The sequence below is a fragment of the Haplochromis burtoni genome, unplaced genomic scaffold (genome assembly GCF_018398535.1).
Source record: "Haplochromis burtoni strain Fernald_Lab_line unplaced genomic scaffold, NCSU_Asbu1 Contig_4, whole genome shotgun sequence".
NCBI classification, from domain to species: domain Eukaryota; kingdom Metazoa; phylum Chordata; class Actinopteri; order Cichliformes; family Cichlidae; genus Haplochromis; species Haplochromis burtoni.
In genome coordinates, this window is record NW_024582365.1 from 3,293,259 (window position 1) to 3,319,418 (window position 26,160).

The following is a 26,160-nucleotide window of genomic DNA, read 5'->3' on the forward strand; positions in this document are numbered from 1 at the left end:
TACGCACAAAGAATTCCAACCTGAATTCAAATTAAAATCTACACATAACAAGTCATTCTGTGCTGTTTTGCAGTGTGAGTCAGTGAGTGACCGGTGACTGGCGGCTCCAGCCAATGACAAGATTCACATTTGTATATCAGTTTTCAGTTTTATTTGTCATATGCAAGTTAGCACAGGGTCAACATTGCAATGAAATATGTTTGAGGAGCAGCAGTCACTCAGCAGCATGACACACAGAAAATATAATAAAATTTAATAGAATAAAATAAAAAAAATAGAAAAATAGTAAGGAGCAAAATATTAGAGAGACGTGGTAAAAGAGAAAAGATGACTAAATATATATGTATCTATAAATATAAATATATGTACACTAGTGATTATAGTGTGTATATATATATAGTATATACGCAGCTAATCAATGTCGTTGACAGGTTATGACACCGGTTTTAGGTAGCAAAGCGGAAGACACACTAATGACAACTCGTCCAACCACTGGAAATGTGAGTAGGGAAGTCGAAAAATTTAAAGTAAAGTTTAGGGTCTAAGTCAGATTTTTGCACAGCTAGTGTCATTTATTTACAATTTTAATTTGTGGATACTGATCAATAAATACTGTCACTAGTTTATGAGTAGTAGAAATACAAATAATTGTGTCATTATCAGAGATGGAAATAACGGCCATTACTCTTTTCAGTAACTAGTAATCTAAATAATTACCATTTCAATCATTACAACGCTGTTTTATATTGTTATTATTGTATTAAATTGTTGCTTTTTAATGCCATTTTTATATTGTTAAGCACTTTATATTTATATTGTTAAGCATGGCTGTTTGAAATGTGCTATATAAATAAATTTGACTTTGACCTTGTTACTAACAAGAAAATGCGGTGTGGACTCGTTACTATGTTTCAATGCACAGACGGTTGAACCTGTCTTCAGCTTGGAGCTAGGAGGGGGAGACAATCGCACATGTGCTGCTGATTAGCTGAGGAAGAATAAAGTAGTCATGACCAAATTAAGATGACATTGCAAAAAGATGTTATGTCAACCGAAGACAACTATGATTTCCATTTTTGTCTGAAAGTGTGGACTTCAAACTATATACCAGTTTTTAAATTGTGTTGATTGGCCATGTAAAACCAGAGTTATGATTAAAAAAAATATATGCCATGTTTATTCCTGAACTATCATTGTTTATATTTACTGCAGGAAGAAACTGTAAAAACTGTGTTTTCTAAGGAAAGCGCTTGAAAGCACTCTCCGCTTGTGAGCAAAGACAAAAACCAAAAAACCTCCACCCTTTCCTGTTGGTGGAAAAATGTACCATGTTGACAAATCAACAAATGATACGGCAACATGGCATTTGGATGTTTAGGAAGAAGGGGACGTTGTAGGAGTGACTGCGGAGGGAGATGTGAGAGATTTGTGACGTTAAGCGTGTTTGAAGTCGAAGGTTAGTGAGTTGCATTGTGTAATTAGTGTGTTTTGTGTGTGTAAATAATTTGTGTGGCATCTTATTTGATACAGACTGTAGCAAATTGGTACAGTTCAAGTTATTTTTACTTCCAGTAGTGTTAACATACTACACAGGTCACGAACAAGATTTTTTACAGTTTTCATTGTAAGTGGGATAAAACACTTAATTAAAAGGATTCTAAAAGAAATGTAAATACTGTAATTCGATTATTTTAATAAACCATGTAACTTAGATGAATTCGATGCTGCCGTGACCAGAGTGCACATGTTTGCTGTTGTGCACAGTGGTCCAAGGGACCGCTCAGGGAAGTTTGTGTGTTTGCTCAGACACATGAAAAATTAGAGGGAACATTGGTTATGAGGTCAAAGAAAACTTAGAAAAAAGATTATTATTATTATTATTATTTATTTGCATTCTTATGTACATACAAATCTCTTGGGTGTTGCACAATGTAGGACTTAAAATAAATAAATTCCTTTTTTGTTTGCTTGTTTTTTGTTTTTGCTGATGTCTTTAAGTCAAAATTTCAGGTTAGCATCTCGAAATTTCAGCTTTATGACATGCCTGGTACAGAAAACAGATTGGTTTCTAATTTCACCTTTTTGATTTGTTTGCTTTTAAAATAAATAATAAAATAAGCGAACAAACTGAGAATTACAGTAGTAAAAATGACATTGTTATTTTAGAAAGTGGAGCAGCCAGTTCAATTTAAGGTTTAACAGATTTTATTGGCTCTTTAATCTAATGCTCTCCCAAGAAAAAAACACAACTGATGAACTGGTCCACATCACATGAACGTTAATTAGAACTGTGCTGTTTTTCATTTCCACAACTTCCGGATATATTTAAAGTTTCAAGGACATGACCATATTAAGGAAATCCTCTCTCACTGACATCATGCAAAGGCAACTACAAAAAAACTGAAACGGAGCATTTACACATTTAGAGGTTTAGACCTAATTTTGGGAAATGTTGTTGAAACTTGCAGAAACCTTTATAGAGGCATAAGTTGTTTACGTATGTAATTAAAGAAAGCTTGTCTTCTTATTTAACTACAGTGGGTTTTCTGGGAGGTGACCACAGAGATTTTAGGGTAGAGTATTTAAAAACAGATCACATTTTTCTTACATTTGCACAAGTAGAGGTAAACAACTTTTGAAACAGATGTGCCTGTGCAAGTCAGACTTTTTCTTTTTGCAATTTAAAAGGAACCATTCAAAATCTGATCATGGTCTTTACCGTATAAAAGTGAATTAAGGTCACAGTTATTGCAAATCCACCAAGTTACTGCAAGTGATGCAAGTAAGGAGTTAGCCCACTGACTGTTTGTAGTCGGAGACGCTATTATCACTGGTGTCTCATAGCCGAAATAGCTCAGCTGGGAGAGCGTCAAACTATAGATCTGAAGGTCTGTAGTTTAACCCTGGGTTTTAGTTGTTTTAAGTGGCATCACTGTCATTGATGGTAATATTGAGATAAATTTAAGTTCTGATGCCAAACTCTATCCTCCAAAATGACAATGCTTTCACCCACAGACGCTGCTCACGTTTGGATTGTTCTGAGAGTATTGAACTGCTCTGCCATGCTTGTTCTGTTGGTGTTTAATAGGTTTGTGTTGGCTGTTTTCATCTTCCTTTAGCTCTCTGAGGACACGATAAATGTACCATAATTGGAGATCTATTAAATAACTTCAATGACTACATTTAAAATATATCAAGAAAGACAAAACAACTCACAAAACAAGCCATAAAACCACCACAAAAGTACTAAAACTAACAGTCAGTTCTTTCCATCTTTGCACTCTCCCCACCTTTACTGCACATCGGCACATAAATAAAACTGCAAAGTACTAATACATGAATATATTGCCTAATATAACTAATATATTGATGTCTTTATTTTCCTGGCACAAAGAGGGGAAAAAAAACCCCCAAACAAATAAATCATCAAAATAATATCAGTGGTGTTTACTATCATGTCATTTTAAACAACGTTGGTATCAGGCTGCAGTTTATCAGTCAGTGCATTCCTGTCTGACAAACTGGTAAACACTGGTTTCAGTGTCCATTATGTTTGCTTCTATAGAACCACATGCTGCATGTGACTTGCTTCACCCTGTCATGTGACTCATTGATATCACCTCATGTAAGATGCCTGCTCATAATGACCTACGCCATTTTTGAATGGACAACTACCACTAGGGGTTAAATACCTGGGACTCTACACCTTTTTGGTTTTACAACTGAAGAAGCTTCTTGGATGAGAGGTGAAATGTCTTCAAGAAACTTCAACAAGTCCAATTGCTTTATTTATAACCTCCTTAGACTACCATCACCTCGATGACCAAGAACCCACACAGTCTGACGCCAAACTTATATCCTCCAAGATGCTTGGCCCCATAGAGGCGTTTAAACTGAAGATAAAGAAGAAAGGTGATAGAAAGTGGCATGTTCTTGATGCCAGACATGCTGGTCTGACTGCTGTTTGAGTACCAGCTAATAATATTTAGCATCAGTGGCACCACCTTTCATTGCACAGCATAGCCGAAATAGCTCAGTTGGGAGAGCGTCAGACTGAAGCTCTGAAGGTCCCTGGTTCAATCCCGGGTTTCGGCAATATTTTTGCTTTGATTGTCATCCAGATTTTAGATGAAATTCTGCAACCATCTGACACCAAACTCTGTCCTCCAACATGACAATGCTTTCCCCCACACAGGCTATTTAACTTCAAATGTTCAAGGTCATGCTTGTGCTGGTGATTTTTAAAAGTTTTTTTGTGGGCTAATATGACTGAAGTCAAACGAGACTGAAAAAGTCACTTGGATGAGTGACGAAACATTTCTCCCACTGAAAACACTACAGAGGAACAGAATCAACTTTTTGGGATGTCCTCACCTGAATCAAGAAATTTGAGACACTGAATCAAAGATGTCAGCCCAATATTTTTTAACCTTGTCACAAAAAACAAAACTATGGCTTAACTTATCTTTAGCTAGGGAGCATTTCAAACAGATAGGAGAGACCTCAGGGTATAATTTATTTAACTTTTCTCTTGAGAAGTGTAGACGATATAGAGATTTGAATTAAGTTAAGCACTGTCTTGCATTTATGGATTCTCCAAACCTTCTTCCTAACTCCTCTTCCCATTTAGACTTGATAAAGAACAAGTTCACAGGGCTCATTGACATTAGACTCTGATAGATGTAAAAAATACATTTCTCACTAAAAGGTGAAAGTTGGAGACATTTATCAAGAAAGGAATTGTTAAGACTCTCAAAGCTCTGTACGTATTTACTGACATAGTCTCTTATCTACTGGTGTCTGAAAGTCTCTCCCTGGTAGTTTGTATATCTCTTGTAACTGCTTGATAATGGCAAAGACACCCTCCCAGTATAGATTACTGATTGTACAAAGTCCTACCTGTTTCCAAAGTCAAAATGTATTGTCTACAATAGATGGTTTAAAAGATGGATTGCCTGAAATGGGCATGATAGAGGATAAAGACTTCAAATTAAAGTGTAGTTTAATCTGCTCAACAATACATATGGTGCTGTGTATCACCACATTGCCGTCATACATAGACTTATCCGTGGGCAAGAGAGACACCGGTATAACTCCTATGCAATAAGGCTGACAAGCTTCCTGCTCCAGTTGCAACCATGTAGGGGGATTAACACTGTCAGCTAGCCGGCATGTCATGAATTTTATATGTGAAGCCCAGTAATAGAACAATATTTTATCTTTGTACAACACTTTGGCCAACATTTTGTTGTTATTAAATGTGCTATATAAATAAAGTAAAGTTGTTTTATTGTCCCACACCAGCATGACTGATTGGCTTGGTTGATTGCAATCTTATCTCTGATTGGAGTGTGTGGCACTATGGGCGCAGATTGTGGCCGAAATAGCTCAGTTGGGAGAGCGTCAGACTGAAGATCTGAAGGTCCCTGGTTCAATCCCGGGTTTCGGCAATTGTTAATCTTAATCGGAAACCCTCAAATACTCTTTAGCATTGTGAGATTCCCTTTAACCCACTTTATCAAGCTGGTACGTGAGTATGAGCAAACAGCACATAAGAAGGCTCGTCTAGCACAGCATGAAAATGGTAATGGCCTGTATTTGTATAGCGCTTTTCTAGTCCCTAAGGACCCCAAAGCGCTTTACACATTCAGTCATCCACACATTCACACACTGAAAAAGACTAAGACCAGGCAACAAATGTACTTTGACCCACTTGTTGTGTGTTGGAAACATTGTGGATGGAAGTTTCTGCCTTTCTCTGTAATGCAAAGGCGCCAACATTAGTATGGAGGAGAGGAAGGCACTCACATCGCTTAGTAATGACAACCATATTATCATTCTTCCGGCAGTTGAAGGTAGGTGCATGGTTTTGCTAAACCAGAAAGACTATCATGAGAAAATGATATCACTGCTCAGTGACGAAAATATTTATGAGCCCAGAAAGCGGTTACAGGAAGAGGGTTATAGATTGTCTGAAGTAGTTAGAAAAAAAAAATACTACACTAGACCTACACCAAGTCTCCCAACTTAGCTATTTGGGCAGGATACTACTATTATGCTCGTGTCACCTAATAGTACCTTAGTGGATTTGCAATAACCGTGACCTCAAGGTACTTTAATAAGGTAAAGACCTACAATATCAGAGAGAAACCCGACCATCAGATGACGCTTTATATGCAATCCCAGTATAAGGCTTTTCCAGTGTCCTCACTTTTCAACAGCTAGAAGTTTGTTTGTTCTTTTCTATGAATTCAGCTGCCTAAGGATTTCTGCCACACCTGTGTTGTGTTAAATGCCAAGCAGTAATTTAGGGTCAACATAAAGGAAACCATTGCCGAAACCCGGGATTGAACCAGGGACCTTCAGATCTTCAGTCTGACGCTCTCCCTACTGAGCTATTTCGGCTTGACACTGATATAAGTAGTGCAAGTGACAGTGAGATTTCCATCAGTAATGGGGGCCATTTAAAAGCTGATCTGTACCTTAAACCAATGCATACCGTTCATTATTTAAGGTTTGACTCTCAACATCCACTGGAGCACAAACTGGGTATCATCAGGACGCTAAAATATAGAGCGAACACCATCCCCACAGACACAGCGGCCAGGGAAGCAGAAAAACATCACATCAAGAAGGCCCTGAGCAAATGTGGTTATCCCAGCTGGACGTTTGTCAAAGCTGGGAAGGCACCTAGAAAATGCTCCAAGGGATCCAGGACAGAAGAAAGACAATTGCAGCCTGAGCGAAAACCTTTAGTGATCCTTTATGTGTCAGGAGAATCGGAAAAGGCAAGATGCATTTTCTCTAAACACTACATCTCTGTGTGGCTTTCAAACCCCAAACCCCATGTTGTGCCAAAAATTGGTCCACCTCAACGATCAGGTCCCTCAGCACAAACAGATTAATATAGTGTTAAGTGCCAGGAGGATTTCTTTTATTTATACATCAGAGAAACCAAACAACCTCTGGCTACGCGTCTGGCACAACACAGAAGACCTAACTCTTCAGGCCAGGACACCTATGGGCCAGTGGCCACTCTTTCAATGATGAGGATGTACACACTAACCCTAACCCCAAACCTAGACAAGGAGGACTGCTGGTTTGAGCGGAGGTTTGAAAATGGTACTCATGGCAATTGAAACAATGGTCATTAATAAATGGTCTTTTATCAGTGGTTGTGGATCATGGTCATGGCAATTTAGATATTAATGATGCAGCCCATTGTTCGCCAGTGGTGTAAGCTTCAGTCATTATGCAAATGTACAGTTTATAAGGGTGGAGAAACTTGCAGGGAGCTGAGACTGAAGAAGTCACTTGGATGAGAGATGAAATGAAACCTCTCATCCAAGAAGCTTCTTCAGTTGTAAAACCAAGAGGTGCACATTTAACCCCCAGGTAAATGGCCTGTATTTGTATAGCACTTTACACTACATTCAGTCATCCACCCATTCACACACAGGAGATAGCAAGCTACATTATAGCCACAGCTGCCCTGGGGCACACTGACAGAGGCAAGGCTGCCAGACACTGACACCATCGGGCCCTCTGACCACCACCAGTAGGCAACGGGTGAAGTGGCTTGTCCAAGGACACAACAACTAAGACTGTCCAAGGTGGGGCTCAAACCAGCAACCTTCCAATTACAAGACAACCTGCCAACTCTTGAGCCACAATCACCCCACAAGAGCCCCTATTGAACAAGTGCAATAATAAGATAAGATAAGATAACCTTTATTAGTCCCACACGTGGGAAATTTGTTTTGTCACAGCAGGAAGTGGACAGTGCAAAAGTTATGAGGCAAAAATTAGAATACAATAAGAATAAATACAGTACACAACTGTACAGAATAGAATAAAATACTATATACAGTAGAATAAAATAAAATAAATATACAATAAGATAAAAATAGAATACAAATACTATATACAACTGAGTAAAAATACAACGATGACAGAAAGGATTATTGCACTTAGTATTATTGCATATGTATGGATGTGTGTGCTTGATCAGTTAAAGTCTTTATTATGGAGTCTGACAGCAGTGGGGAGGAAAGACCTGCGAAATCTCTCCGTCCCACACCGTGGGTGCCGCAGTCTCCCACTGAAGGAGCTGCTCAGTGCTGTCACAGTCTGCTGCATGGGGTGGGAGATGTTGTCCAACAGGGATGACAGCTTAGCCGCCGTTCTCCTGTCACTCACCACCTCCACTGGGTCCAGAGGGCATCCTAGAACAGAGCTGGCCCTTCGGATCACCCTGTTCAGTCTCTTCCTGTCCCCAGCAGAGATGCTGCCGCCCCAGCAGACCACACCATAAAAGATAGCAGAAGCCACAACAGAGTCATAGAAGGTCTTCAGGAGTGGGCCCTCCACTCCAAACGACCTGAGTCTCCGCAGCAGGTACAGCCTGCTCTGCCCTTTCCTGTAGAGGGCGTCTGAGTTATGAGTCCAGTCCAGTCTGTTGTTCAGATGAACACCAAGGTACCTGTAGCTGTCCACAGCCTCAATGTCCATACCTTGGATGTTCAGTGGTTGCAGTGGAGAATGCTTGTGCCTGCGGAAGTCTACCACCAGTTCCTTGGTTTTACTGGCGTTGATCTGGAGGTAGTTCAGCTGGCACCAGTCCACAAAGTCTTGGGTCAGACGGCTCTCCAACGGGAGATTGAGAGACAGTGTTGGACTGTTAGAACAGCTTTGAAATTCATATGAGTTGTTCGCACTAAAGTAAAAACCATCATCACTTCATGCAGAGACCCCTTCGGCGCCAGCTGCGGCCTCAAGGCTGGAGCTGAACAAAACACCCTGATAACGACTGTGTTTAGACTGTTCCCCCCATTCCATGCAAGGCCACCTGGGTTGGCTGGAAGACTGTTTACTGGCTGGGCGAAGGACACTGTCTCAGCTGAACTCTGGACACACACACACATACACTGATATGCACACACTGATCCCCCCTCCCTTTCCAAACGCCTTCGATGCTTGTGCCCTACCGGGGAAGATGGCAGTCGACTGGACCAGCGCAGACATGCTGCAGGACCGGATGCGCTGTCTACACCGGCTCTCTCTTACCCTTTACCCGCCCCTGTTGCTTGTCTTGTGTTTCTATGGTGTATTGATAGTCATGTGCTTTTGTGCTGAGGTGTTTTTTCTGTTATCAAACTGTTCTCCCACTAGGAGCTCAGTCTGAGTGGAGTTTTTTTTCTCCCCCTCTTACCTCATGTTATGTATTTTCGTTGTTTTTTTCCTATCAGCCTACCTTTCTGACATGTCTCCCCAATGTGATGTTTGTGTAAAGTTGGTCAGAAGGTTCCTTTGTAAGTGTGCATGCACAATTGGTGTGCTGCCTGCTGTAACCCTAATTTCCTTCGGGATTAATAAAGTATTCTGATTCTGATATTCCTTTGATGGTTTATTTGTTTTATATTATATTATATTATATTATATTATATTATATTATATTATATTATATTATATTATATTATAATTAGTTATATTAGGCAATATACTAGTGCATTTGCGGTTTACAGTTTCAATTATGGGCTGATGTGCAGTAAAAGTTGGAAGAGTGCAAGAATTAAGTTTTTGTCTTCCTTATTTTTTTTAGGTGCTCTTGTAGTCATTAAATTGACAACAACAAAATCTAATGTGTTACCCCTGCCTTTTCTTTGTAGATTCTCTCAGTTGTTTTTGGTTCCGCTTTAATCTTCTGCTCTTAGTTGGTGTGAACTGAAGCCTTCTCGACATAACTTGAGCTAATTTTAGGAAAATATGCTTTGGTTTATCAGCAATCTGAGGCAGCGGGGCTTGTACAGAGGAGAGGAATGTCACCGGCCCCACCCCACATTCCCCTCTGCCAGACTGAAGCATCCAGTTTGGACCCCTGTGGGGGCATTTAAAAGACGTGTAAGATACAGTGAATCCCTCTCTAAACCCACAACACCACTGCTGTCTTATCTCACCAGCTTCTTTATGCGCAGTAAATTGCATTCCTGTGGTGTTTGCAATGAAATCGGCATGACTTACTTCCAACACTGAAAAATGTTCATCTCCCTTGAGCTAATTAGTCTTACATAATCACTCAGCAGGAGCTACAGAAAGCAAAAATAAAAACTCCAAATTTACAAGTCTAAAGTAAAGTTCAAAGACGATTTACATCGTCACACATGTGGTGTTATTTAATGAGGATTTCTGCGCAGAGCCCGAAATATCCGCCGATGAGCTCATCGATCACACATCTGACAGATAAATCAGAAAGATCATTCCCTCTGCAGGGTGATCGTTACAGCCTCTTATTCGCCATCTGATTTAAAGGGATCAAACGGATGACGTCGCCCTCTTTCGTCACTGATCCACAAATTTGCAGATCGTTTATCCGTTAGATGTCTCACTCCTGTTGTCAAATCGACTGTGGCTGCTGCTTTTTGAACCTTTGTGTTATAATAATTAGATCGAGGCTGCCTATTGATCAGTAATCTGAGAAAATCACTAATCCAGTTTACCGCACTATGTTATTACTGAGACACTTTAATGTCATTAGATATCTGTTGTGCCGTTTGAATACATAAAGAAAGCCAAGTTAAAGTCTTTTTATGATATAATAAAAAGATGTATTTAAATTGTGCTTGTTTTGCTTTAATTCTTTTTATTCTTTTATTTTTACTTGTTTAATTTAATTTAAGTCATGTACATTCTATTTATTTACCCCATTTGTAATAGGTTTTGTTTAATAATACTGATATTAAAGTATTGGTTTTCTTTTGAAGGCTTTGGGAGTTTGAATTGAAGGATTTTTAAAAGAAGCCAATCCTCTTTTGACACTGGTAAGACTAGAAGACTTGTAGTAATTTGGAGATTTCTTTTTTCATTATGTTCACGTAACATCTTAAAAAATCTGCAACGTAAATGACTTTTCTGTTTCAGGTGTGGGCAGTGAATGTCATTAATAAAAGGAGGGACATAGAGTTTCAAGCCCAGATGCTCCTTAAACTGCCAAACCTCCTAAATTTCAGTGAGTCACATCTGACATACAATTGTTGACAGTCCAGCTATAGTCTTTCAATATATATGTTTAAAAGATCATTCTTATAACTTTATTCATAGAACACCCAGCAGGTAGAGCATAGCTTCAAACTGCTCACCGCACAGGATGTGGTGATAGAGGCAGTTCCCCACATCCTGCAGGGCTTCTGGGAGCTTCCTCCTCGCCTCTTCTTAAACATGGCCTAAGCATACTGTATGAGCATACTCTTCACCAGTGTCACAAAGGCCACTTTGGATCGAGTCTCCAAAACTATCACAGCAATGGAAAGCCGGGCCGTCTTCTCTCACTCCATCAGAGATCAGATCGTGGCCCAGAGCATCCTGAGGGAGATCAGAGAGAAATATTCACCTGAAATTCTGCTCACTAACGTTGCAAACTTTACACCAGTGATGCTCATTACAATTGCCGATGTAGCAAAAAACCACATTTTCTAGATCTTTAAACCCCCTTCTGAAACTCCACCAATGCCTGACATTCTTCCCAATGAAGTTTTAAAGTTTGAATGGTGTCTGTTGGTTCACTTATGTGGAAGTAGTTAGAGTTGAAAGAGGAGTACGTTGAATGAGAATTGGAAGAGTCTCCCCATTGAAATATTTTATAAATTTCCCCTGAATAAAGTTGACAATTTAAAAAAAAGAAGAAGAAGAAGTTATAAATAACAAAAATAGAAGCACACATGTCTAAAAGATGAGAACTCTAATGGTGCTTGAATATTTTTCTAACTTGAAGGAGATAACCTGCAAAAAATGAACTGAATAAAAATAGCATTCAAACTAATTATTCAAATTTCTCTGGGTTAGTTCATGTGAGCCAAAAGCTCAGGTCTAAACACAGTTTGTGACAATTTTTTCTACTTTTGGCTATATAAATCAAATTCAAATTCAAATTTTATTTGTCACGTACACAGTCATACACAGTACGATATGTAGTGAAATGCTTGGACAACTGCTCGTGACCTAAAGAAAACAAAAAAGGAAAGGCTATGAATAAGATAGGAAATAAATATGAAAAATTAAAAAGGGTAAATTTAACTAGGAAGGAATAAAATATAAATTAAGGTTAAAAATGAAATAACTGTACAACACAAATTAGAATGAAGGGTAAATTTAACTGGGAGAATAAGATAAAATATATAAATTAAAGTTGAAAATAAAATAACTGTACAACAAAATACACAATATAGAACTATATAAGAATGTATGAAGAAATCTAAATCTAAATAAATATATACACAATAACAGCAGCTGTACAAGTATTAACCGGAAATGAAGAATATAGTGACCAGTGTTGTGCAAAAACAAAGTCCAGAAAGTCCAGTGTGTGTGTAAGAACCATGTGTGGGTCAGTACTGTGTGGTGGTGTGATTGAGAGACCGTATCGGCTGCGGGAAGATGTGATATGATATGGATATGATTGTGTTAGAGGCAGACAGTCAATCATTAAAAAAGTTGGTTTAAAGGGAGGGTGACCTTAAATCAAGGATAGGAGCTATGTCAAACAGTGAGTCATGCAAAGCAGAGTCCAAGAATAGAAACGTGGAGGTGGAAATGATAATAATGTGTGATAATTTTATTTTGTGTAATTGTTTAAATACCCGTCATGTCTAGTAGATCTTGCGAGAATCCGAATCAGGAGTTAAATGCCAAACATCCTTGCTTGTCCAGGACGAGCTCTATATCTATCTATCTCTATAGCTATTTAGGTTTCTATATGAACAAGTGCGTGTGTAAAATGGCGAAGCGGAATTGACAGGCAGAAAGAATAAAGAAAAAAAAAAGTATTTTTTTAAGATAAGAAAGAACAGCAGCAGCTTTGCATTCAGTGTTTGTGCTGAAATGCAGGCATGATTACAGCGATGCGTTTTCTCTTGCTTGGTTCCTGGATTTTTTTGGCGGAGTGAGCCCTCTGTGTGTCCCCCTCCTCTCTGGCAGTACGTGCGGGTTGTGTAACGGTGGGAGCGACGGCTCGGTCCCCGCCCTGCTCCTTTAAATACCCGTAACGGGGTCAGTACAGCAGACAGACAGTGGGATGTGCTGATATCTGCTTCTTTCAGCGTGGGTACTCTAACCGTGTATCTGGTGTTCGTACTGCGTCATGGAGCTGGACCGGCGGCTACTGCTGGCGCACTGCACGGCTCACGCCCTCTCGGTAGCGGCGGGCTTGCTGGTGGTGGTCCCGATGGCTCTGAACGGTTCCGCTTTCAAAGGCCGCTGCGCCCTCTTTTCCAGTGGATACTGGAGGACGGATGAGCAGGTGGAGCCGACGGGCACGACGGGAGTCGTGGATCACCTGGTGGTGCAACAGTGGGGGCCGCCGGCAGCCTGCCAGTTCGCCACTTTTGTGGGCATTTTCACGGTGCTGTACGGAGCTGCGCAGGGCTGGAGGTGCCTCTTCTATCTGCATGGACAACATGACGAGTGAGTCTCCCTGCAGCACACACCCACCCCTCCATACGTCTCAAAACTCAGAGAAGGGCGGGTACAACACTACTGACCTACATTTGGTTATGTTCTGCAGAAAGATAATGCTGCATGGTGCCACAGTAGTCCGGTGGTACTTGGAGATCCTGCAAACGCATTAAAATAGATGAAGGCATACATAAACGGATGCATGCAGAAACGGACGCATGCAGAAACGGACGCAGTCATGTGGTGTGGATGATCAGTCAGCGTATCCACCAGCACATAAGGCTGTCGGCCATGTTAAGGAGAGGAGAAAATGTTCTGAATATATCTGCATCCTTTATTCTAGTGATTTTTTTTGACCCCCTCCCCCAAAAAAACATGCTAAATGTTAGTGTAAAGAAACAGGAGAAGAAAGAAACACTTTGAGAGCTCTTAAGAATAACGAGTTTACTTAAACAACAACAACAGTATTTTAGGTCTTTATGAATCAGCTTGCCTACATGTGAAGAAAATTCTCAACGTTTCATTATAGAAATGCTGGTACTGCCTCTCCACACCGGGAGCATCACCTACATTAAGTCAAAGGAAAAAAATAAACAAGGTCTCAGCTGCAGCTTTCACACTTTTCATCAGGTGGGCCAAAGTGGACCTTCTGCCGGCCGGTTCTGACCCCGGAGGTGCGGGTTTGACACACCTCTGAGTCATGCTCAGGCCCCTGATGTCAACCAGCTGCTGGGCCTTTCTAAACCAAACCTGTGGGTCACATGACCTACAAAAACAAACTGCAGTTATCACAGTAGTCATAGCAGGGGTGTCAAACATAAGGCCCGTGGGTGGTATTTGGCCAGGCAGAGACTCCAGTATGGCCCTCTGGACAGCTTTGCATAATGTGAAGTTTGGCATAAATTTTGGACATTTAGCTTTGTTTTCATACGTTTTATAGCTTTTCCCAATGATAAAGGCCTAGCCTCTGGGTTACTAGACCAGTGTGAATAAGTAATAAACAATTCAATTTTATTAGATTAAATTTTACAGTGGATCCACAGTAAAGGAAAATGGACAAGGAGCTAACAGAACTACACATTTATTTCTTACGATTTAAGTTCAGAGAGTTTTGCTAACATTGTTCTGTTGCAAAACAGCTGCAAACCACCACAATACCACCGTATTTTACTGTTGGTATGATGTTCCTTTTCTGAAATGCTGTGTTACTTTTACAGCAGATGTAATTTTAAGACTACTGAAAGAGAGTTAAGGTTGTCCTGGTTGACTTACAAGCTTGTTCAGATTGTATGGTTTTTGGCTTATATACTGTATTTCCATGTATGTTTACCGATGTTTCCATAAATAGTTTTATCCATTTCCCAATTTACTTGTACAATGTAAAGCGATGAGGGGTGTTTCAAGACTTTTGTGCAGTACTGTATATACTGTTCGTCTGTATCTGTTGAGGAAATCTGTAGAAATAAAAACATTACTGTGATAACTGAAGCAGCAGAAAGAGGGGATGTTCAAGGTAGCTGCAGTTGATATTATAAATTAATCGTGCATTTGCTCCAACGTTGGCCTTAAGCCTCAGCTCTCTGTGTGTCTGATGGCCATCTCTCTCTCTCTGTTTCTGCCCAGCACTCTGTTTTCGTCCTTCCTCACGGTCCTGCTGAGCGTGTGCGTGTTCTTCCTGTCTGGAGGAGCCAGTGTCATCTTGTCACTAGGACTCAGCTCCTGGTGCGACGTTGTGACAGAAAACGACACACAGCCATTCAGGTACATCTAACGCAGACGCCCCTTTGGCGTTGTGGATGGATGCCTGCTCAGTTTGACATCGAGAGGCCTGCACATTTCCAGACTTTTCTTTTGTTGCTCCATGTGTGATTTTAAAAAGAAAATGATTCAGGGTTGATGTTAAAATGTGTGTTTTTAAAGCGTGTGTGTAGCTGTCATCTTGTTTGAGCATATCTTCAGGTCCTTTTCTCATCTATTCTTGTTTGTTTTGAATTCAGCTGTGCAGAGTCCCAGTCTGTGCCGCTTTACCTGGACGTGGACACTTCATCTTTCTTCACAGAGCTCAGTCTGGCGCAGGTAGGAATGCTCAAATACAAGCAAACCCAAAATGTTGCGCACACCAGAACGCAAAAGGGACACCGACTTCCTCCCAGGCCTCTGAAACAAGAGCTTCACAGTTCGGCTGTCTGCTTTTCTGAAAGGCTGAAGGAGGTAGAGCACGATGAAGAAAAAAGAAAATAATTATTTAACAGTTCAGACGGATAACTTAAGTAATATTAAAATGATGACAACAAGCTAATTAGACATCTGAAATTATAGAACAGGGGTGTCAAACATAAGGCCAAGGGGACTGAATCAGCCCGGCAAAGAGTCTAATCTGACCCCAATGGCCAAATTAACTGTATTTTCATAAGGTTAAAAAACTTTCCAACTGATGAAGACCTCCCCTGTGGCCATTAATGCTATAACACAGTAATTGATTAATAGATGAACCTTTTAAAATAACAGCATGAGCTCCCATCAGTGTAGCAGCTGCAGTAGTATTTACAGATTTATCCCGTTTTGTGCTTAAATACAGGATGTTTTGTATGTAAACATTGTTCCTGATCACATCACTGTAGTCACTCATTTCAGGGTTTTTTTCCACCCTTTTGTTTGATTCGATGTCAGCTGCAGTGATGTTGTGTGAGCTGTTTCTAATGGCAACGGATCTTTTGTCACAGATTTGATATTTGAGGAAAGCAGACGCGTGAAACAGGAAAGCAGGTTTCCTCTGTCAGAAGAAACTACTTTTGTTCGGCATCATGTTCATCTGAAGCTTGTCTGTTTTGCAGATTTATCCAGGAATTAAAAGCATGCATTTAGGAGTTTCTTTGATGTTGTCAGTGCTTTGTGTTTTTGTTACAAAACATCATTGATCGACACAAGAGCTGATGTCAGCCTCCGTTCTAGCAGCTTCTGCAGCTCCATTCAGTGTCCTGGGCAGGATTGATCTAATCTGTCTTTTGGAAACAATGAAACGAGTGTGCGAGGTTCACTCCCGCAACAAACCGACTCATATTGATGAAACACGGTGACGCTCTCGGCTACGGTCATTTTTCAGTTTTTCCAGTTCTAATCTGTCCCGTCTAAAAACGGCGTCCCTCTCATCTCTCCTGCTGTCGTCACAGTGAACTATTGACTCGTCCCTGAAATCAAAAGTCTCACAGGAAGTGGTGTTTGTTAAAGACACAGACTGTATGTTTTTACAAATTGATTTTTGGACTCCTACATTCCTGGAGCCGCATTGTTGATTTTTAGATTTCTCCTGTGAATCTTTGTCCCGGAGTTTTAAATGATCGAAACAATAGGCTGGGTCTTAACTAAGTTTTTCTACCGGTACTTGTTTGTACATTTCTCTCAGCTCCGGTCCCATAGTTTCACCAATCTACCTCCAAGAATTTGCTGACAGTCGTTATACTGAGATGATAACTGTTGTTTCACTGATGTATTGTTAAAAATGGCATAAAATGAGAGTGGAAGATGGACATGTGAGTGTGTGCTATATACATTAGAGGGTTACCTAGGCAACCAGAGTCTGAAGCATCCACTCACTACAAAGGTTGAATGAATTGCTTCCCCTGTGTGCGCTGCTTTAGCTCAGCCATGTTGGTCATTCGGAGGCAGAAGTGACCATTTGTGGATCACACATAAATATAAAAGTCATCTGCTGCCTTTTGGGCCCATGTTTTTGAACCTTCCATGCTGGTGTTTTGGCCTTTGCCATGGTAGTTCTTTTGGAGCCACACATTCCATTATAAGGATAAAAAAGATGGATTCAGCAACTGAAACAGCTGCATTTATAACCTGTAAAGATGCAAAGCACAGACACAGATATCTGCTAATTATTACTCATCCATCCATCCATCTTCATCCGCTTTATCCGAGGCCGGGTCGCGGGGGCAGCAGCCTAAGCAAAGTAACAGAATAACAAAAAACAGGAATTTCACAAACTTCTTAGGTGCTTTCTGCATCGTTATCCTTCACCATGTGTCTGTTCAGTGTTTTTTCGATACGTGACTGTAAGCATCTCTCTTCATTCTCAGGCGTCGCTGTGGCTTGTGACGGCTCTGTGGCTGGTTCACTCCATCCTGGCTTTCCTGCGGCTCTACCACTCTCACAGCCAGCACATCAGCGGGCCTTGTCTGCACCGGGAGAAGGAGATGCTGCTGGGACACAGTCCATCAGACAGCGGCTCTCCCTCGCCTCCTCCTGTGACACCCATCCTCTTAGTCTAACCCAGAGTGTGTGAGGTACTGACAGAAGAAGCCTCCAGTATTCACATTTAAACCTCAGTTTGTTCATGTCTCGATCGATGATGTCAACTCATGAGCCTGACCAAGGAATCCATCAGGTGTAATATTAATCAACCAACAAAAGAACGCAGTACAGAAATGCCAAAGATACCATAGAAAGAGTTCAGGCTTAAATTAGATATGTCTGTAATGCATGTTACCTTTTTAAAAACATTGGCTGATCTGTGTTGTCCTTAAATATTAATTATCAAGTAATTTATCTTATTTAATGGCTTAATGTTATTTAACAGCTTAGTATCATCACTAATATCGGTGAAATCATGCCTACTGCATTTTAAAGGTTTTTCCACAATCTTTAAAACCTCTTTTAACCACTTGGATTATTTTTTTTTTTTATTATACGACAAACAAATTCACAGGAAAAAGAGGAAATAAGAAATCCTATAATAATTCAATAAATACAAAATCTTTCACATATTTAAAAAGGGTCCTCAGACCTGTTGAAACACCCACTGACTGTCAACGTCGGCAGATAAGTCCAAATTAAATTCAGTATTAAAAATAATACAAGTGATTCATAAATTTTAACAGGAACTGCACACAATGTGTTTTTTGTCTGGATTCACTTTAGTGCAGACATATAGAATACAAGTCATAGTTATTTTGAGGTATTTATACTCCATCTTGTTGCCTTGCAAGATAAAAAGAAATGCACAGATGGATGTAACTGACAGTAATGCATTTTAATTTTGGCTAAACAGGCTGTTTTGAGCTTGTGATTTTGCCAGGTTTAAAGGAGAGCTGCTTTTGAGACACTATAAATTCTGACTGTAAGCTCGACATAAGCTTTCTGACCTTAGTCTCACTTCATAGTACAATCCTGAGGTGATGGGATTGAGTACAACTCTATGGATCTGCTCAAACTGTGGCTGTAATGTGAGGGACTTGCTGCCCAATCATGGCTTACAAACCCTAAAATAACACGGAAAATTCTTTTTTTTTTTTTTAGGAATTGAAAGTTTTGAAAACACGTGAACTTTATTGATTCACCGATTCATTTATGAGCATTAATATAATTTCAGTAAAAGGGATCTGCACGCTGACTGTCTTGTGATCAAAGGTTTTGATTGGAGATGAAATGTGTTTGCAATGATGTCAGGGACGTTTGTACTGAAGGATTTTATAGATTCAAAATTTACCAGTTACTGAAGAATACAGTTGTTGTGTCAAATCCAACACTGAAGACATTTATGGGCAAAAACATTTCCTTAATAAGTGATAAGATAGGAACATGCAGTCTGTAGGTCCACAGAGTTGGTCTGTAGTGGGACTAAACTTATCTACCGGTACCTTCAAACAAAAAGGGATTTCACAGCTGAAGCACATTATAACAATAACCAGTGTTGTTGCTTATTTTTGTCTTTTCACCGCATTTTCGTGAGTCACTGTTCATTCACATCATTGATGACACCACAAGCAGCCAGCCTGGTGTTTGTTCCAAGTACATTTACAATGCATGGTTGTTTCTGCAGGAGTTCGACATTTTGCACAGTCGTGTCCTCATCAGGGAGAATTCGTTGTATTGTCCTGCGTGTAATATTCGGATGCTTTCATCGTGAAGCATGTGGCGAGAGCGTGACTGAGCCACCGTGTTCGTGAAACAGGCTCACTGTGTGAGCATGACCTGAATGTTCTGTTGTGTATTGGGAAAATCTCTGCCGGCCTCTCATCTTGTGACGATTTCTGTCATGATGCTGTTTGCGTGGAGGCGGCTGCTCTCGGACCGTCAGTGAAGCAGTCAAATCCTCTCAGACGATCCACGTAGAGTATAATTAGCAGGAAAACTCTGATTTGTGACTTTTTGAGACAGATTTATGTGGAGCCCAGTGGGGTTGATATGAAGTCGTCGTTGCACTTCTGTCAACCCGAGCAGCTGTAATGACACGCAGACAGCAGAGGTGGAAATCTGAGGTAAAGAGGCGGCTTTGTGATGTATTAAATGTTTTTGTATGCTGAACATTGTCCTGCTTTTTACCTCTGAAAACCGTTTGTGCTCATTCACACTTGCATTTTTGCATTGTTGTTGTTTACAAATAAAAAAGCGTCATTATAAGAGAACCTTGCTCATTTTTGTTATTTACAAAAGCACAATCACCCTGATCACACATCTTCTGTTTGCTTTAGTCACTTTGATATTATTGTGGTTACAATGTTAATTACAGTGTTGAGTGCCAGATTGGATATCTATTAAATATTTTCTACATCATTTATTTAACTGTAAGTGTGTTGGGCTGCAGTGACCACAGCTTACATCCCATGCACAATAAGAGAGAATCCAGTCTAGCAGTACAACAATCAGCCACTGCCAGACACTTTATTATGTACACCGATTCAACTGCTCTTTAACACAGATATCCAGTCAGCTAATCATATGATCATGATTGCCTGCTGAAGTTTAAACTGAGCATCACAATGTGAAAGAAATTCGATTTAAGTGACTTTGAACATAGTGTGGTTGAATGATGTGACAGTCACACAACCATCTCTATAAGTTACAGAGAATGTCTATGAAATATTCATGAAAGAATGTTTTTCTTGTTGTCTTTAGACATACCAATAAATGTGTGGGAAAAAAAATACTATTGTCCTTGCATGTTTTCCTGACCTGCAGATATCTGAGAAAATCATTCCCACCACAGTTGTATTTCTCATGGACAACAAGAACAATGCCTAAGTCCTTTGGTATACCTTTTTTCCATATTAAAAACAAATACAGGATAAAAACAGGACTCATGCTGCAACACATAGTTTGCTTTAGGGTGTCAATAGGAACACAAAGGTAATACATTCACTTCTGAATATATTACCTTATACTTATTTGTGTTACTGCTCAAGTTTATATAATGTAGTAACCACTATTAATAGAGTTAAAATTACACTGAACATCTGCTTGTGACAAATAGCCAGAGTTATATTTTTTGTGTTTTGCAATTAGACTTTATTTTTATTTAGTTTTTTCAGAGAGGATTTTCTTGTTTCAGTTTATTTTTTAGTGTTTACAAATATTCAATTCTAGCATCGTTTTTATTAGTTTAGGTCTTTAGTTATTTTTGTATGGAGGGCATATGTTAGAGGTGATCAATGCATCATGCACCGGTTTGTTTGTTTGTTTGTTTTTTGCTTTTTTACCAAACTAACAAACTAAGGATATTTCCTTTAGTTATCTCCAAAAGTTAATTCTGTTCATCCGGATGAACAGAGTCAACTTGATTCAACAAGATTTACTTGCCTGGATGACTGAGAATGCATCAAGACGTTTCCTTTAGTTAGTTTTGTTGTGTGAATTGTGTTCACGCAACACAAATCACAACAAACTACCACTGAAAATAAAAAAAACTATTTAAAATATTTTTAAATGAACTAATTGAAGCTAAATTGACCCGAAAACAACTATACGACTAAAAATACTTTTAAAAAATCCTGGTACGGTAGTTATGTTGATGTAGTAACATTTTCGTTCGCTAGGTGGCAGTAAACAAAACGTATCTGTCTTAAATGAGAAAGAGGAAGAAGTAACGAGCCAATCAAATTCCAAGGCACCATATTGAACAGTTGTTTTGACTCCAGCCTGTTCTTCTTTTACAGTTTTTACTTTGTATTTGGCTTTTTAAAAACTTAAGTAATTCGCATTTACAATTAAAAGACAAATAAACGTAATACTCGCGCGGGAACAATGAAGCTGGCGGACATTAAAAAGTTAAAAGTGGCCGAGCTGCGGTCCAGACTTAAAGAGCTGGGGCTGGACAGTAGAGGGCTGAAGGCTGAGCTGGTGGAGCGGCTGTGGTCCGCAGCAGAGGGGGAGCCGAGCGGGGAAGACTGTGAAGAAGAAACGCTGAAGCTACATGACAGCTCACCTATACTTTTAGTACAGACAGAGCCAGCAGACGTCCGCCCTCCATCCTCAGAGATTGGTGCTACTGCGCGACATGAAGTAGACCGCGGCTACACAGACATGGCCACACAGACTGTGGCTGAGCCCAGTCCAGCTGCACCACAGCCCGACTCGGAGGCTGCTGCTGCGGGTGTCACTGCCTGCCCTGCGGAGGGAGGAGAACAGGGGCATGCGGAGGGTCCAGTAGAGGAGGACATGGGCAGAGGAAGGTCGTTCTACGAGTTCAAAGAGGAGATACGATACAAGAGGTAGAGTATGGTGAAGAAACCCGCCCCACAGAGGGCATCGGGTTCAGTGAAAATCCCTCACATCTGTCCACAGCATACTGTAATTACCGTGTGGAGCTCTCGTTGTGGAGTTTCATATGTGTAGGTTCTCTTGGTCTTGAGAACTTGATAAAGTTTGTAAAGATTTTTAAACTCTCACCCAAGACACTTCTTTAGTACCACATCCACTGATGGAAAATCCCAGCCAAACGAAGCGTGGGCCAAGTCCAGAATCACAGAGACTTTATTAATCCCACAGGGAACTTGAGTTCTCATAGCGGCACACATACAGCAAACGTCAAGCACTCATATAAAATGAAGAGTAGAAACAGAGATATTAATTGATAACTATTAAAATAAATATAGAGATACAGGTATAAATATAAACATAAATATGCATATAGACATAAAAGTACACAAATATGTGTGCAATATATGTCATTGCGTACAAAAGTGCCAGAGTGCAGTGAGGTGTGATTAATCCTGTTCTGCATGGATGGGCCTGACCCAATTGGATGAATTAAAGAGTTTGAAAGCAGCAGGAAGGAAGGACCTGTAACGTTCCCTCAGACAGGAGCGTGAAGGAATCTGTTGCTCTCAGTGAGCTAATCAGGTCATGTTAAAATAGGTTTTCTCAGTTTAAGAGAGAAGAAGGATTTAAAGCTCTTCCAATATTGTGGTCCTGGTTACTGCACCACTGTTTAGGAATATCCTTACTTTGAATGATTTTTTATGTGTATACATGTGTGGATGGAGCAGGTTTTTTTTCTTAAGGCCAGATTAGCATTTTATTTTTACTGTATTTATGTGTATTTATACTTTAATATTTCCTATTTTATTATATTGTTATTTTATTCTGTGCAATGAACGATGAGTGAACGCATGTAAGAATGTATGTATGCTCGTCTGCTAAAACATAAGCTCTGATCCAGTTTCACTGCAGAATGCATAGCACAGCGGCATAAAAGGAATCTTTATCTTTGTGTTTTATTTAGATTTAGATTTAATGAAGTTCTTAAATCATTAAATGTGACATGTCTCTTTTTTTTTTCAACCAGAGCCAAATCACCACAGCCCCCTGCGGAGAGGAGTGAGGCAGAGGAACAAGATGAAGATAAAGTCAGACTAGATAAATGTGTGAAAACACACCCACACAAATTTTAATCAGCGCTTGAGTTTTCTTATGAATTACTTGTTTTAATTTTGTCTGGACTAACCCCCAAGGGTGTATTTGATTTGACTCCCTGAGTCTCCTTGTCAATTACTCAGATGGCTCTCACCTGCACTTCGAGGTGAGTCCTGATGGATCCTCTGGCCAGCCGCGGTTCTGGGCTCAATTCCCCCTGCTGTGGTCAGGCTGCAGGCTCACCCATGGGGTGCAGCAGGGCAGGGTGGGCTTTGAGGTGAGGCTGGAGAGGAAACTGTTGACTGCACAGCCAGATGACCATGAAGTCAGGGAGCCATATGGATTGAGAGTTGGCTGGTCAGTGGCCGTATCCTCTATGCTGCTGGGTAAGAATGAAGTTTTTTTTATATTTATTGTCTGTAGATGTGATTTACTTGTTAAAAAGCTTCTGAATCCTTCTGGGTTTCACGTCAGGTGAGGATGAACTCTCTTTTTGTTATGATGGACGTGGTAAAAAAGTGTCAGATAGAAAGGAAGAGAACTTTGGAGAGCCTTTTTCGGAGGGGGATATCATCGGCTGTTATGCTGTGAGTTATGTTTTCAGTCAGCTTTACTAGCGCTCGAGTGACTTTTCTCTCATTTAAACCATTTTTTTGTGTTTGTGTGTCATGTTCACACCTGCACACACCCAGTCTTTCTCCTCAGATGGCGCTGTCGAGCTCTCTTTCCATAAAAACGGTCGTTTTGTAGGAGTGGCCTTTTCCACGGACACCTCGGTGCTACGGGGTCGTGCTCTGTTCCCTCATGTCCTCTGTAAGAGCTGTTCGTTCAAATTGCTCCTGGACCCTGCAGCTCAACCCTGGTACCCCGGCCCTCCGGGGTTCACACCGTTGGCCACTCTTCCTCCTGGGCAAAGGGTGTGCTCCACATCAGCTCCAACCTCCAGAGCACAGTGTGAGGTGAGAGTCAAATTTAGATTTGTATTCCCAATCTTTCTACTACTAAAGGCTCCTCCTAAAGTTGAAATTGTAGTGTGAAGATGAATTGTAATGTTTTCTAAGAATTTCCTCTGAAAGTTTGAACTAAACGAAGTTCAGATGATCTTGCACATGGAGCATTTTAGCCATAGAAAATGCTCCTAAGGTGGAAAATTGTTGGGAGTGGAGTGGAGGATGTAAGCAGGGGGGGAAATGGCAGAACGACAACGTTTAGTGTTACAGCAGTGATCACCTGAGTCATTAGGATCATCCTATGGGAGCCATGAATGTTTGTGCAAAATTTAATTTTCTGACAGTTGACATGTCAATTTTGTTATGTCTTATCTTCCTCTCTGCTCCACCAGGTGGTGCTGATGGTGGGTCTTCCTGCCTCTGGGAAGAGCGTCTGGGCGAGGAATTACATGAAGCAGCATCCAGAGAAACAGCACAGACTGCTGGGAACGGAGGAGCTGCTCGCTTGTATGATTGTCAGTCAGATCTCCGCTCTTCACTCCTGTGATTCACATTCAGAGGTTATGGTTCGCACCTGATGTAAAATGTTTGACCCGTGTGTATGTGTGTGTATAGAGTGGTGGGCAGAGGGACAGCAGGCTCCAGCAGGCCTCTCACTGTCTTACTGAAATAATCAAGATGGCTGCCCAAACTCCTGGAAACTACATCCTAGACCAGGTAATGCTTCACGGTCAAAAAAAAAAAGACTTATGAGATGTCCCCTTGTGAAACTCACTGAAGGATAGTAGTTGCTATCAGGTGGTAGAACAAAAGCCGTTATTGGAGAATCAGCCTCTGCAAGCAAAGTGTCAGGAGACCAAAGTGAAGTGGTTCATTTAGGCTCATGTGATAGAGGTTTGGATGAGCAGCAGAAGATTTTCTGGTTTCAAATCGGGCCTCGGCAGTCTGGAGTTTGGGATTATTTCTCGGTCCTATTAATAATTAAATATTTACTTTAAAGCAGTTATATGTGGAATAAAATCTAAACTGTAACCACCACAGTTATGAGCAAAGAGCTTCGACAAAACATTTCACTATGCTGTAGTCTTAGTAGTTATTTCACTTCATCTTTCTGTTTCCAGTGCAACATCCTCTTCTCTGCACTCCGTCACAAGCTGCGGCTGTTCACAGGCTTCAGGCGTCGGGTGGTGGTGGTGTTTCCCTCAGGCGACGAGTGGAAAAGGCGACTGTCGCAGCACCAGATGAGAGACGGTGAACACATCCCAGAGACCGCCCTGCTCAAATTACAAGGTTTACCTACATTTGTAATATTATGTTACATTACAGGTCTATATTAGGGGATCAAAAACAAAACATGAATTTGTTTCATATGTTCCATTTGGTCTCTACAGTAATCCCTGTAAATTTACACTGAGGAATGGGTTCAGATTCTTCTTGGTTAAATCCGTGAATCCTTCAGAAAGAAAGGTTCTTCCTCTCATTACTCGGTTTATTGATATCATTTAAGGTCTCAGATGTGCTGGGAGCCACATAGAGTTTATAAAAGATCTTTACAGCTGGTGCTGCTGACAGTTAAAATAAACAGCAGTCATTCCTGTAATACTTTCCTCTCTCTGTCCAGTGAGCTGCAGTCTTCCAGAGCAGCAGGATGACCTCCTGGAGGAGTTGCAGTATGTCGAGCTGCCGCAGGAAAAGGCGCTAAAGCTCCTGCAGGAGTATAAAGATGAGGCCCGCAGACTGCTACCCCCCGTCCCCAAACATGAGAAGACACGGCGACTTTACAGGAAAAGACCCCACCCTCACGGTCCTCCATCCTCTCACAGGAGCGGCATGCAGACATGGAGTCAGCCGCCAAGATACGTGAGTGCCAACCTGGCTCATTTCTCTCTAAAAGCACAGCTGCATTTGCTAGATGTTAAATTAATTTTGTGTCATTCACATTTCAGTGGAGCGTGCCTTATCAGGATCAGGGGTATTACTACAGCGCGTACCAGAACTACTCATGAGCGAACCTGGAGCAAGAGGACTCGAATAATGCTGCTGCATTACCAGTGATTACATAACACCAACACTGCTGAGGTTTTATTATATGGAACTGCACACTCCCTGCTCAAACATAATCAGT

At 40.6% G+C, this 26,160-nt stretch overlaps 2 protein-coding genes and 3 non-coding genes across 5 annotated transcripts; 4 read left to right on the plus strand and 1 right to left on the minus strand.

Annotated features, from left to right (window-relative positions):
* The first annotated feature begins 4,022 nt into the window (after positions 1-4,022).
* trnaf-gaa lies at positions 4,023-4,095 on the plus strand. The gene has a single exon. It is a non-coding gene; the product is annotated as a tRNA-Phe (tRNA).
* Positions 4,096-5,377: 1,282 nt separating this feature from the next.
* Positions 5,378-5,450, plus strand: trnaf-gaa. Its single transcript has one exon. It is a non-coding gene; the product is annotated as a tRNA-Phe (tRNA).
* Positions 5,451-6,332: 882 nt separating this feature from the next.
* Positions 6,333-6,405, minus strand: trnaf-gaa. The gene has a single exon. It is a non-coding gene; the product is annotated as a tRNA-Phe (tRNA).
* A 6,591-nt stretch (positions 6,406-12,996) lies between these two features.
* zgc:153018 (Transmembrane protein 179-like) lies at positions 12,997-19,859 on the plus strand. The gene is made up of 4 exons (XM_005913309.3): positions 12,997-13,455; positions 15,070-15,207; positions 15,444-15,522; positions 17,532-19,859. Exons 1-4 carry the CDS (start codon positions 13,133-13,135, stop codon positions 17,721-17,723), a joined length of 732 nt encoding a protein of 243 aa, XP_005913371.1. The 5' UTR covers positions 12,997-13,132; the 3' UTR covers positions 17,724-19,859.
* A 1,433-nt stretch (positions 19,860-21,292) lies between these two features.
* On the plus strand, positions 21,293-26,115 carry si:ch211-107m4.1 (heterogeneous nuclear ribonucleoprotein U-like protein 2). Its single transcript, XM_005913313.2, has 10 exons — positions 21,293-21,941; positions 23,018-23,094; positions 23,229-23,471; positions 23,560-23,672; positions 23,778-24,044; positions 24,428-24,550; positions 24,651-24,752; positions 25,157-25,325; positions 25,657-25,895; positions 25,982-26,115. Exons 1-10 carry the CDS (start codon positions 21,475-21,477, stop codon positions 26,039-26,041), a joined length of 1,860 nt encoding a protein of 619 aa, XP_005913375.1. The 5' UTR covers positions 21,293-21,474; the 3' UTR covers positions 26,042-26,115.
* Positions 26,116-26,160: the final 45 nt, after the last annotated feature.